The 12,391-nt window shown below is 57.5% G+C and overlaps 1 protein-coding gene across 2 annotated transcripts in view; it reads left to right on the top strand.

The window, feature by feature from the left end:
• The window catches only part of LOC144756227 (proteasome subunit beta type-7-like), a 145,671-nt gene that overhangs the window by 38,303 nt on the left and 94,977 nt on the right, over nucleotides 1–12,391 (top strand). Inside the window, exon 1 of one of the 2 annotated variants that reach the window (XM_078645847.1) lies at nucleotides 3,573–3,898. The exons of the other annotated variant lie outside the window; for it this stretch is intronic. Within the exon in view, the coding sequence (XP_078501973.1) occupies nucleotides 3,834–3,898 (65 nt within the window). The 5' untranslated portion in view covers nucleotides 3,573–3,833. Of the gene's footprint in view, nucleotides 1–3,572; nucleotides 3,899–12,391 lie in introns of those variants that run through there. 2 annotated transcript variants of the gene reach the window in all.

Here is a 12,391-nt window from a genome sequence, read left to right as displayed (position 1 = left end):
CTGCTTTTGGTATCGTAGCGCTGCTCCCCCACCTCTGGCATAATTGTTATTCCACTAATTGGATCTGCACCCGCTCTGTCTGCGTAGCGCTCAGCATAACTCTGCTTGCAGTGTGTTTTCTTCGTGAACTGTGATTTACACGCATTGTTTAGCCAAATTTGCATATCGCTCTTAGGAAAGCTGGGCATTGCTTTCTCTTAACTGAATCTGTTATTGTGCCCGTGTTTCAGCGCCAGCTCGCATTTCCCGGTCCTGTTGCTTATCTCCCCGTCCATATTGTTGTGCCTGCAGCCCGTCCCTCCCCCTACGCTCCCGCCTCCCTGCTCCCCCTCCCACGCTCCGCCCCCTCCACCATCCATTTAAGGCTGATGAGCCAACGCGCAGCGTCCACGCGCTACGGCCGCGCCGAAGGTGCGCCAAAGGTAAGCCCGTCTACGCCCGTCCGCGCCTGGACCGCGCCTAGCGCCAGACCCCCTGGTTCCCGTAATGCCCAGCCCACTCGCATCACTTATGATGCCACCACCCTCCTAGCCCTTAACCCCGGCCGTTTCCCCAACTGCGTCCAAGCCGCTCCTGGACACACCCATGGCCCCTTCTCTTGCAACTCCTGCAAATTCGACGGCACCAAAACCAACTCCTCATCCACCAACACCAATCAGAGACCTGACACCAACCACCTAAAATGCATCCTGCTCAACACCCGCTCGGTCCACAGACACGCCATCGACCTCTGGAATCTACTAGACACCATCTCACCGGACGTCGCCTTCCTAACAGAAACATGGATGAATGCCTCTTCAGCCCCAGACATCACCATTGCCATCCCGGAAGGATACAAGATCATCCGTAAGGACCGCATCAAGCAAACAGGAGGAGGCATCGCTATCGTCCATAAGAACTCCATCCGCATCTCAACCAGCTCAGACGTCAACCTTGCCAGCACCGAACACCTCCACTTCCAGATCCACACCGACCCCAAGACCACACTCAGAGGCACCCTCCTCTACCGGCCTCCAGGACCCCGTGCACAATTCAGTGACGACATCACTGACTTTATCACCCCAAACGCCCTCCCCTCCGAGGACTACATTCTATTGGGAGACCTCAATTTTCACCTGGAAAAGAGCAATGACAGCAGCGCCACCACCCTTCTGGACAATCTCGCCAACCTCGGACTCAAACAACTGGTCACTACCCCCACCCACACTGCAGGTCACACACTCGACCCCATCTTCACCCCCAGCAAACATGTCTCATTCAGTCACACCACAGTTCTTCATTGGACGGACCACAGCTGCGTTCACTTTACCTATAATAAGACCACAATCCACAACCATCCTCAACCCACCCTGCGAAGAAACTGGAACAAAATCACCAGCGACCAGATCTCCTCATCGCTTCTCCTAAACCCCCCCGCCCACTCCTCAAACCCCGACCAAGCAGCCGTTAACCTCACCCAATGGCTTTCCAACAGCGCCGACATCCTAGCACCGTTGAAAAAACGTCAAAACAAACTAGGCAGCAAAAACGCCTCCTGGTTCAACGATGATCTTAAGAAATCGAAGAAACTCTGTCGCTCCCTCGAAAAGGCCTGGAAAAAAGACCCAAACACCAGCACCAGGGACGCCTTCAAAAACGCCACCCGCATACACCACCAACTAATCCGGTCTGCCAAGAAAGCCGCATTCAAAGACCGACTAGATAACAACGCCCACAACAGCAAGGAATTATTCAACATCGTCAAAGAATTTAGCAACACATCAGCCAACTCAAACGACATCACCCCCTCCCAAGCCCTCTGCGACTCCCTAGCTTCCTTCTTCCACAACAAAATTGCTGACATCCACAACAGCTTCGACAACCGACCCGGAGACCAACCCACCCAACCTTCGGCAGGACCTTCACCTCCCTTGAACACCCTTAACGACTGGAACCCAATCTCCACTGAGGACACCATCCGCCTGATGAACTCCATCCACTCAGGATCCCCAACTGACCCATGCCCTCACCACATCTTCAACAAGGCAGACTCCATCATAGCACCACATCTCCGAGATGTCATCAACTGCTCCCTCAACTCCGCCACCTTCCCGGAAAGCTGGAAACACGCAGAACTCAGCGCCCTTCTGAAAAAACCCACAGCTGACCCCACCGAACTCAAAAACTACCGCCCCATCTCGCTTCTTCCATACCCGGCCAAAGTCATTGAGAAAGCTGTCAACAATCAGCTAGCCACCTTCCTCGAAACCAACAAATCCCTCGACCCCTCACAGTCCGGCTTCCGAGCCAAACACAGCACTGAGACCGCACTTATCGCAGCAACAGACGACATTCGAACTCTACTGGACAATGGAGACACAGTCGCCCTCATCCTCCTCGACCTCTCCGCTGCCTTCGACACAGTCTGTCATAGCACCCTTCTACAGCGCCTCAGAAACGTCGGAATCCAAGGAAAAGCACTGGAATGGATCACCTCGTTCCTCACCGGAAGAACACAGAGAGTCCGCCTCCCACCATTCAAGTCAGAGGCCTCTGAAGTCATCTGCGGCGTGCCACAAGGATCATCACTCAGCCCCACCCTCTTCAACGTATACATGAGCCCCCTTGCGGCCATCGCCCGCCAACACAATCTCAACATCATCTCCTACGCTGACGACACCCAACTGATCCTCTCACTCACCAAAGACCCTAACACCGCCAAAACCAACTTACACGAAGGAATGAAAGAAGTAGCCGAGTGGATGAAGCACAGCCGTCTGAAACTGAACTCAGATAAAACAGAAGTCCTCATCTTAGGCACCTCCCCCTCCGCCTGGGATGACTCTTGGTGGCCAGAGGCCCTTGGAAAAGCACCCATCCCGACGGACCACGCACGGAACCTGGGCGTCATCCTGGACTCCTTACTCTCTATGAACAGACAAGTCAACGCCGTCTCATCATCTTGCTTCAACATTCTTCGCATGCTCAGAAAAACATTTAGCTGGATCCCCACCGAAACTAGAAAAACGGTCACCCACGCACTGGTCACGAGCCGCCTGGACTACGGAAACACCCTATACGCCGGTACCACCGCAAAACTCCAGAAAAAACTCCAACGCATCCAGAACGCTTCAGCCAGGCTCATACTAGACATCCCGCGTAAAGAACACATCTCTGGTCACCTGAAAAACCTCCACTGGCTCCCCATAAATAAGAGGATTACTTTCCGCCTCCTAACCCACGCACACAAAGCACTTTACGAACTTGGACCCGAATGCCTCAACACACGACTGTCCTTCTACACCCCCTCCCGTCAGCTACGATCCTCCAACCAAGCCCTTGCCACTGTACCTCGCATCAACAAAACCACCATGGGAGGCAGATCCTTCTCCTACCTGGCAGCTAAAACCTGGAACTCACTTCCCACTCATCTTCGCCTTACTCAGAACCACCTAGCTTTCAGAAAACAACTTAAAACTTGGATATTCGACAAGTAATTCCCCACCCTTCCTCAAGCGCCTTGAGACCCTATGGGTATGTAGCGCGCTATATAAATATTGACTTGACTGACTTGACTTGACTTGACTTGACAGGTGAAAGCCAATCAAGACTAGCCAAATACACAGATGATGAGATACTAGTGAGACAGAGAAACCCGGAGAAGACCAGCGATAAGAAGAGACAACCGAAGAGACATCTATCAGAGAGAGAGGGAAACATTAGGAAGAGAAAGACAAAGACAGATCAGGGTAGAGAGGGGAAGACGATGAGGCATCGCTGAAGGCACCAAGTAACCTGGGTCTCTGCTTGTCCAGTTCGTGAATCTGGTGGCCGGAGGCTCGTGCGCGCCCACCATGCTCGCCAGAGGGGTCTCACTCACGCCCCCCGCAGGTGGCTTCAGCTTCGAGAACTTCCTCAGGTGAGACCCCTCGTACCGAGCTGGACAGGACTGAGTAGTTTTACATCCAAAATGGTGGCAGCCTCCGGCCTTAGGAGTGAGTGACCTCCACCATGGCCTGAGGGAGCGCTTCACCTCAGGAACAAGACCCTCTCCTGTGAGGTTTGGAAGGTTCAGACCCCTCACCGGAGAGTCCTAAGGGATCCTCATGAGAAACCAGGGTGGGTGCGGGGAGGACCCTTGTACCGGCTTCGCCCGTGCATCTGAAAACGAGTGACCATCCCCGGTGGTAGGTTCGAGCCCCCCCCCCCCAACCCATTAGGATCCGTGGTTTATGATGTTGCACACCAACCAGGCCCGGCTCCAGGAATTTATATTTGGGTGTGCCAAGGATGCTTTTGGGTGGGCCACTACTGGCCCAATTTGTCGCTTCTGGAGGTAATCTACAAGCCATAGATTACATCATATCTACTTGCAAACAGTTACCAAGATACAAGGATTGCTTCTTTGTGTACACAGAGCATGTGGAGAGTTATTTATTGGCACCCCACCACTAACCTCTTTATCTGTAGATACCTTTACTACCATCCTCCAACAGTGCACTCCATCTCTCTGTAGCCCCTCACCCTCATGACCTCCTCCTTAGTCTCCCTCACTACCACCCTCCACCAGTGCCCTTCATCTCTCCGTATCTCCCACCCTTCCCCAATTACCTCCTCGGATTCCCTCACTGCCACCCTCCACCAGTGTCGCTCATAGCTCCATAGCCTCTCGCCCTCATCACCTCCTCCTCAGACTTCCTCGCTACCACCCTCCAACAGTGCACTTCAACTTTCCGTAGCCCCCTATGACCTCCTCCTCGGATTCCCTAATTGTCACTCTCCAAAACTGTCCTTCATCTCTCTGTAGCCCCTCTCTCATATTCGATTTCATTTGTTGTATAGCATTACTCATAGTGTAGGGTGTCGCAGTACCTACATCATGCAGAGACAATGAATCATACAAGAATGTAAATCAGTCTATAGGGAATGTCACATAAGCCAATGAGGATTGCAAGGTGTAGGTATCACATGTCATCTGTACTGGTGGGCAGCATTTTTTAAGAGGGTTTGGTCTGGAGAAGCACAAACACAGGACTTAAAGCATACCCCAGTGGTTGCGGAGTTGGCTTCCCTGAATAAAATGTATATCTGCCAAAACAAACTCTTTATAGCAACATTAGAGTAATGAAAGACACTGTAAATTCTAACTATATTGCAACACCCAAAAAAATAAGTTCTAATTATACCATTCAGGTTTGTATGCAGATCTTTGATGTCAGTTCATAGGTCACTGTCCTATGTTAGGATGGTAACTTCTGTACTGCAAGTAACCCACTGAGCTATCCACATAAATACAGTTTATCTGCACTTAAAAATTAGGAACAGACAAAATATTGCTCTCCAGCAGGATCATTAATCACCAGAGTTATCTGGACATTTTAGTAGTTGTCTTGCATCCGTCATGATAAAGATATAAAATATACACAGCATACAGAAGTATGTGTCATGCTGGGCCCTCATAGATTTAAAAAAAGAAACTAATATACACACATCCTCGAAGCATACATCTAGCTGGGCCTTTGCAGATTTAAAAAAATAGAATAGCCACACATTCTCTTAACTGCTCAATTCAAACTCTGTGGCACAGCCCGATCTCATAAACAGCTGAAGGGTCAGGAAAGGTGAATCTGGATCAACAAAATCCTTTTCTCCAGGCTGAAATAGCCACGCAGTAGGACAGTGCACACACATTACCTGGTGCCAAAGAGGATTTCTCCCCTATGCCATGCCCCTGTACCTGCACAAGTGGGCGGGGACACAACCCACCGTGATTGGTGGTGCCTGTGAGAAAAAGCCCAGGCCCAATCACGCAATTCCTAGAAAAATAAGAAAAATAACTTTCAGATGAACGTTTTAATTGCCGTGGCCAATTTACTGTTGCCCCCCTGACGTTAGGGCCACGGTTCATGTTTGGGTGGGCCTGGCCCACCCGCTAGAACCGGGCCTGACACTGACCACTCCAAAAACTCTGCCCCATGTTAGCATCATCAATTATACACTTTGGGTGGTCCAGACACAACAGTAACCAGGGCTGTCTCACACTTTTTTGGCGCCATAGTTCAAGCATGTGGTTTTTGGGCAACACACCAATTTCTGTGTGTGGGGCTCTCCCTATAATGCAATGCACCCTAAAATACACACATAGAGAGGTGGAATAGAGTAACCCCTTAATTGATGCTTGTGGGGCATTCTCACTGCCTGGGTCTAATTTGCAGTACACCGGTACAGGCTTTCATGTGTTTCCTAGACTGCATCCCTGCCTCCCTCCTCCCTCCTCCCACTCCCCTCCTTCCTCCTCCCTCTGCCTACTAACCGACCCTGGCCAAGCGCTCGGTCGGCCCCTGGGGGAGGAGGGGGGGCTAGTGGAATACTTTGTGCTGCTTTTGTTGCAGGGGGCGATGCTGCAAAACTGGCCCCCAGTAGCACAAACATCCCGGATGGTCTAAATCCTGGCCCCCACTCTGGCGGTCCGTGGAGAATGGGGATTTGGGGGGGTGGCCGACCAGCGGGAGGCTCTCCCCCCCGGGGAAGTTTGGGGCACCAGGGGAGGGGGGGGGGGAAGAAGTTTGTCACACGGGGCTTCCCGTAGCTGGGACTGTTTGGGCTCTTTGGGCTTGTTTTGGGCTGGTCCCATTATATAGTCGGCCATTTTGTGTCACTGCACACTGTTTGGTGGTGCAGTGACACAGCAGCCAGGGGTCTGTAGGCGGCTTTTTGTAGGCTTTCTGTGAGACTTATTTACCTGTCGTGGATTAAACGCGGGAGTCACTGCGAAATTCAATTTGAAAGTTGTGCGGAGTTTTTTGGTGCCCAGGCGGTGGTAGCTTTGGCGGGATGGCGGCGTGTTCAGATCCGCGGGTGGCCGAGGCTTTGCGGCTGTTGAGCGAGGCGGGCCGCATGGACATCGTGCGGCCAGACCTCCAGGTAAGGCCGCAGCGGCGCGCTGCCAACGGCGCCGCTGCAGCTGTTGTGGCATGTGAGCCGCTGCGGTCGCGGCCGCGGCCGGCTCAGCGAGGCGGGAGGGGGGGCGGAGGGGCGAGGGGCGGGGGACTGCGCACGGAGGCAGCGCCGCGTGCGAGGCCGAAGGGAGGTGCCACGAGGGCAGGGCGGAGGGGAAAGAGGCGAGCGCTGGACTTTGTGGAGGAGGTGGGGGGAGGGGGGAGGCTCGCGAGGCAGTGCCAGAGATGGTGGGGCAGGGGGGGGGTGGGGGCGTCGGCGGGGGCCCAGGCGGGGGCGCCGGGGGAGGGTAGGGTGGGGGGCCGGGGGGCTGAGGATGGTGAGGGGATCATGGGGGAGGGGGGCACGGCGCGGGAGGGGCAGGGGGACCGAGGCGGGAAGAGCAGGGTGGGCCGCAAGGGGAGTGGTGCGGGGGGGCGGTCTCCCCTTTATTGATTGACAAAACGGATGTGGAGGAGGGGGGGCGGACACAGAGCTGGATTGGGGTTCATCCTCCTCGGAGGAGGGAGGGGGCATGGTGGGTCCGAGCAGGCAGGTGACGCCGGGGCGGCGGGTGGGGGGTGGGGCCAAGCAGAGGAGTGTGGCAGGCCAGGGGTGCTGGGGGGGGGCGAGCGGAGGAGGGGGAGCGGCGGGCAGGCGGGGTGGACCGGGGTGGGGGGGGGGGGTTGATTGGGGTGGTGGAGGGGGTTGTGGGGGGGCGGGGGGCCAGGGGGGATTTACGGCAAGGGGGAGGGGGGCGGGGGGGCGGCAGGGGTGGCCTGGGGTGGGGGGCGTGGGGGGGGTGCGGGGCCGAGTTGGGGTTACGGGGGTGGGGAGGGCCAGGAGGCTGGACTTGGGAGGGGGGTTGGGGTCTAGGTGGCGGGGGGATCCCGTCGCGGCGCGGAGGTCACTCGGCAGGATGGGGGCGGAGGGCGGCACTGGGATGGGGGTGCGGGGGAGGGGGGCGGCACGTGGGGCGGGGAAGGGGGGTCTTTTCACCCTGGCATGCTGGACTCCACCTTTTTTACTTGGCAAGAGCTGTTTGCGAGGCGCTCGGGTGAGCAGCATGCGGCTCCAAACCACCGAGAGGATGGGCCGGCTCTGTCTGGTGCGGGCGGCCGAGCTCCAGCGAGGGACCTGGCTCATGACCACGGCAAATGGAGGCGGGCTTCGTCTCCGCCGGCCCCACCCCGAAGGGTTGTTACGGCCGCCGGGGGTAGGGGAGTGAGGATGGATGCGCATACTTCTGATTGGACTGCGAGTGTGGCGGATGGGAGTGGGAGTGTGGACTTGGTGGATTTGATGCGGGTGTGTCGGGAGAGAGCGGGTTTGAGCCGGCTGGAACCCCAAGTGGGGGGCCGGGGTGGTGTGGAGCCGGCTGATGGAGAGTCGGAGGAGGAAGGGGAGATTCGGGAGGATGGGGGGCTTGTAATGTTGTTAGCAGTGTATTACAGGTGCCAACAAGGCGAGAAGTGCCCAGGGTGACGGCCCCCCCAGCTCCACTGGTTAGGCGGCGGGATCCGGCAAGGACGCCGACCTTGACGCCATGTAAGGAGGGAGACGGAGCGGGGAGTGGCAAGCGGCGCTGTGTGCATGTTTCAGTGGGGACGGGGGGTGAAGGGGTAGATGGGTGGCGGCTGGTGCGAGGACGGTACGGCCAGGACGCTGGAGTGGGCACGGACGGCGCGGCGACGGGTGGAGACGGGTCAAGCGCGGGCGGCGGGTCAGCGGCGGTTGGAGAGAAAGAGCCGGCGGGCGGGGGGAAGGAGAGTTGTGTGGTGCCGGTGCGTAAGTTACCGTACATGGGGCTGACTAAGCCACTGGGGGCGCACCTTTCAGCGGCGACGAAGGAAAAGATATGAAAAGGGGAGTACATTGACATTTTGAAGCTTCTCCACAGGGAGTTGACGTCCAAGGAGGGGTCGAAGGAAGAAGAACAGGAGTTAGCTCGGCGCCCAAAGGTGCCCCTGACACTGGACAACTGGTCAGCGGCTTTCCTCATATACGCGAGCGTGTATTGCGAGAAGTTCCCGGACCGGTCCGTCACGCTGTTCAAGTACATGGATGTAGTGCGGAGGGCACAGGTCACTTACGGCGGTTTCACGTGGTCACACTACGACGAGGAATTCCGGGCGCGCATGGCGGCGGACCAGGAGGCGCAATGGGGGGAGCTGGATTCGGATCTGTACCAGCAGACGATGGGCGGGGCCAAGTTTGGCCGCACCATTTACACGCCAAGCGGTTTGCTGCTGGTGCCGCCCCCCTTTGCGGCCCGCCCCACCCGTGGGGGGGTGGGGCAGGGAGACTCTGGCGGCCAGGCCACGGTCGGGGCCTGCTGGGACTTCAATAGAGGAGCCTGCGGGCGGGCGGCATGCCGTTTCCGACATGAGTGCTCGACATGCGGGCGACGGCACCCAGTGGTGCGGTGTTGGGGGCTCGGGGCCCTCAGGGGCTGCAGCCCGCGCAGGGAGGTGCCCCAGCCAGAGGGGGACAGGGTGGTGGGGGGGGAGGCAGAGGCGGGGGAGCCGGAGCTTTGGGCAAAGGCTTGTACGCCGGTTAGGATCGAGCGGATGGAGCCATGGCTGGCGGCATATCCGCGGGCGGAGGATGCGGCGGTGCTGCGGCGTGGTTTTCGGGAGGGGTTTCGGCTGGGCTATGAGGGCCCCCGGATTGCTCGCTGGGCGGACAATCTGAAGTCTGTGAACGCGCACAAGGGCATTGTGCGAGAGAAACTGTTCAAAGAAGTCAGAGAAGGTAGGATGGCGGGCCCTTTCACGGAACTGCTGTTGCCGGGCCTGATCATCTCCCCCATCGGGGTGGTGCCCAAGAAGGAGGAGGGGCAGTTCCGACTGATACAGCACTTGTCTTGGCCGGAAGGGGAGTCGGTCAATGCCTACATTTCGGCGGAATTGGCGTCGGTGACTTACTCGTCGGTGGACGTGGCGCGGAGGCTCGTTTCGGCGGCGGGAAGGGGCGCACTGATGGCAAAATGCGATGTCAAGTCGGCTTTCCGACTCCTTCCGGTGCACCCGGCGGATCACCAGTTGTTGGGGATCCAGTTCCAGGGACTCATATTTGTGGACAAGGCGCTGCCGATGGGGTGCTCCATTTCGTGTGTGCTATTTGAGCGTTTTAGCTCTTTCCTGCAGTGGGTTTTTTCCAGGCGCACAGGCTCGGAGTCAGTGACGCACTATCTGGATGATTTCTTCCTGGTGGGGCGGCCCGGAGCAGCGGACTGTCAGCAGCAGCTGGATGGTTTGGCCGGGTTGATGGGGGAATTTGGGGTTCCCCTGGCGCCTGAGAAGACGTGCGGTCCCAGTACGGTGTTGTCCTTTCTCGGTATCGAGCTCGACTCGGTCTCCATGGAAGCGCGCCTGCCGGAAGACAAAAGGTCAGCGATGCTGGTTCTGGTGGATGGGATGTTGGCAAAGAGGAAGGTGACGGTGAGAGAGGTGCAGGTGCTGTTGGGGCATTTGCATTTTGCGTGCCGCGTGGTGCGGGCGGGCAAAAACGTTTTGCCGGCGTTTGGGTTTGGCGTTGTCCGGTTTGACCTTGCCTCATCACCATGTGCGCCTCTCGGCGGGGATGAAGGAGGATCTGTGCATGTGGCGGGCGTTCTTGGAACGGTTCAATGGAGTACCCATGGCGCCGGCGGAGGACTTGGAGTGGGACATCACCATGTACTTGGATGCGGCGGGCGGCGGAGGTTTTGGTCTGTATTGGGAGGGAAAGTGGTGTGCGGAGCAGTGGCCGGAGCACTGGCAGGCAGGTGGGAGGAGCATTGCGTTTTTGGAGTTGTTCCCTTTGGTGGTGGCGGTCACGGTGTGGTCGGGGGCGCTGGCGCACAAGCGCGTGCTGTTTCGAGTGGACAACATGGCCGTCATGCAGGTGGTAAACAGGCAGTCGGCCCGGGACCCGCAGGTGCTGAAATTGATGAGGGTGTTTGTTTTGCGTTGCTTAGAGAATGACATCCTGTTTCAGGCGTGCCACGTTCCAGGGGTGGACAATGACATTGCGGATGCTTTGTCTCGTTCACAGTGGGAGAGGTTCCATGGGCTAGCCATGGCGGCGGAGGAAGTCAGGACGCCGGTGCTGGAGGACCTGTGGTCGGTGGGCGAAGCCGGGTCTTTCAGTTGGTGAAGACGTCGGTAGCGGTGTCCACGTGAAAGGCATACGAGCAAGCGTGGGAGGAATTTCTGCAGTCCGGTGTGGTGAGGAGAGAGGACCGGTGGCGGTGCGAGGAACAGGTGGTGAGGTTCATGCTGGCACTCATGGACAGAGGTTTGTCGCGGGTGTCGATTGCGGGCAAGTTGTCGGCGGTGGCTTTCATGGGTAAGTTGTGGTGGGGTTACCCTCCGTCGGCGGGGGAATTGGGGACCCGGCTGCTGGAGGGGTGGGCGAGAGAGAGGGGTGCGGTGGTGCGGCTGCGACGTCCCATCACGGTTCAGTTACTGGAAGGAGTCATTGGCGCGCTCCCGGCAGTGTGCAGGGATGAGGGCGAGGCGGTGCGTTTTTCTACCTTGATGTCCTGGCTGTTCTTTGGAGCGTTTCGGGTGTCGGAATTGCTGGGCGCAAAGGGGTACGGGGGTGTTGTGGGAGGATGTGGAGTTGCGAGCACAGGAGGTGGCGGTGCGTTTGCGTCGCTCGAAGACGGACCAGCGGGGGGTCGGGACCTGGGTGGTACTGGGCCCAGGCGGCGGGGAGGGGGTGTGCCCGGCGGCGTGGGGGAGGCGGTTGATGGCAGGCTGCGGCGAGACGGTGGGGGAGGTTTTTGGTCGAGATGGGGGTGTCGGAGTTACAGCGGCTCAGGCGTTGTGGTTCATGGGTGAGGACCCGCTGGCTTTCGGGACGCATTCCTTCCGGATCGGGCCGGCAACGGAGGCGGCACGGAGGGGTTGGGGTAAGGAGGAGATTCAGAGGCTGGGACGGTGGAAGTCGGATTATTACCGGTCATATGTGCGATTGAGGGAGGCGGATGGGGTGTTGTAACAGTGTTTCCCGATTTTGATATGTGTGTCTTTTCACGTGCTGTGGCAGGGCCGTAGGTGGCTGTTTTGAATGTATATATTGTGGGACACTCATTCGTCAAGAGGGCAGAACAGGCGGAGTGGGACAGGCATCGGACACTCAATTTGGGATTGGATGCGGGGATGTACCGTTGTCATTGGAGGGGGAAAGGGGGTAGGCGTTGGCATGAGTTGTTGCCCTTGTTGAACACGGTGGTGAGGGAGGGGGTATGCCCGGATGTGGTGGTGATTCATCTGGGCGAAAACGATTTGCTGCAGTGCAAGGGGCTGGCGTTGCTCAAGCAAATGAAGAGGGACCTGCGGGAAATTAAGAAGCAATGGGCTGGCTGTCATGTTATCTGGTCCGAGTTTATTCCCAGGCGGGTTTGGAGGGGAGCGGAGTGCCTGGGAGCCATAGACAGGGCACGGAGGAAGATTAATCGGGAGATGAAGGAATTTTGTGCCAGGGA

This window comes from Lissotriton helveticus, chromosome 5_1, assembly GCF_964261635.1.
Source record: "Lissotriton helveticus chromosome 5_1, aLisHel1.1, whole genome shotgun sequence".
Taxonomy (NCBI): domain Eukaryota; kingdom Metazoa; phylum Chordata; class Amphibia; order Caudata; family Salamandridae; genus Lissotriton; species Lissotriton helveticus.
Note: the sequence above shows the minus strand (reverse complement) of the source record. Positions and strands in the feature narration are given on the sequence as shown.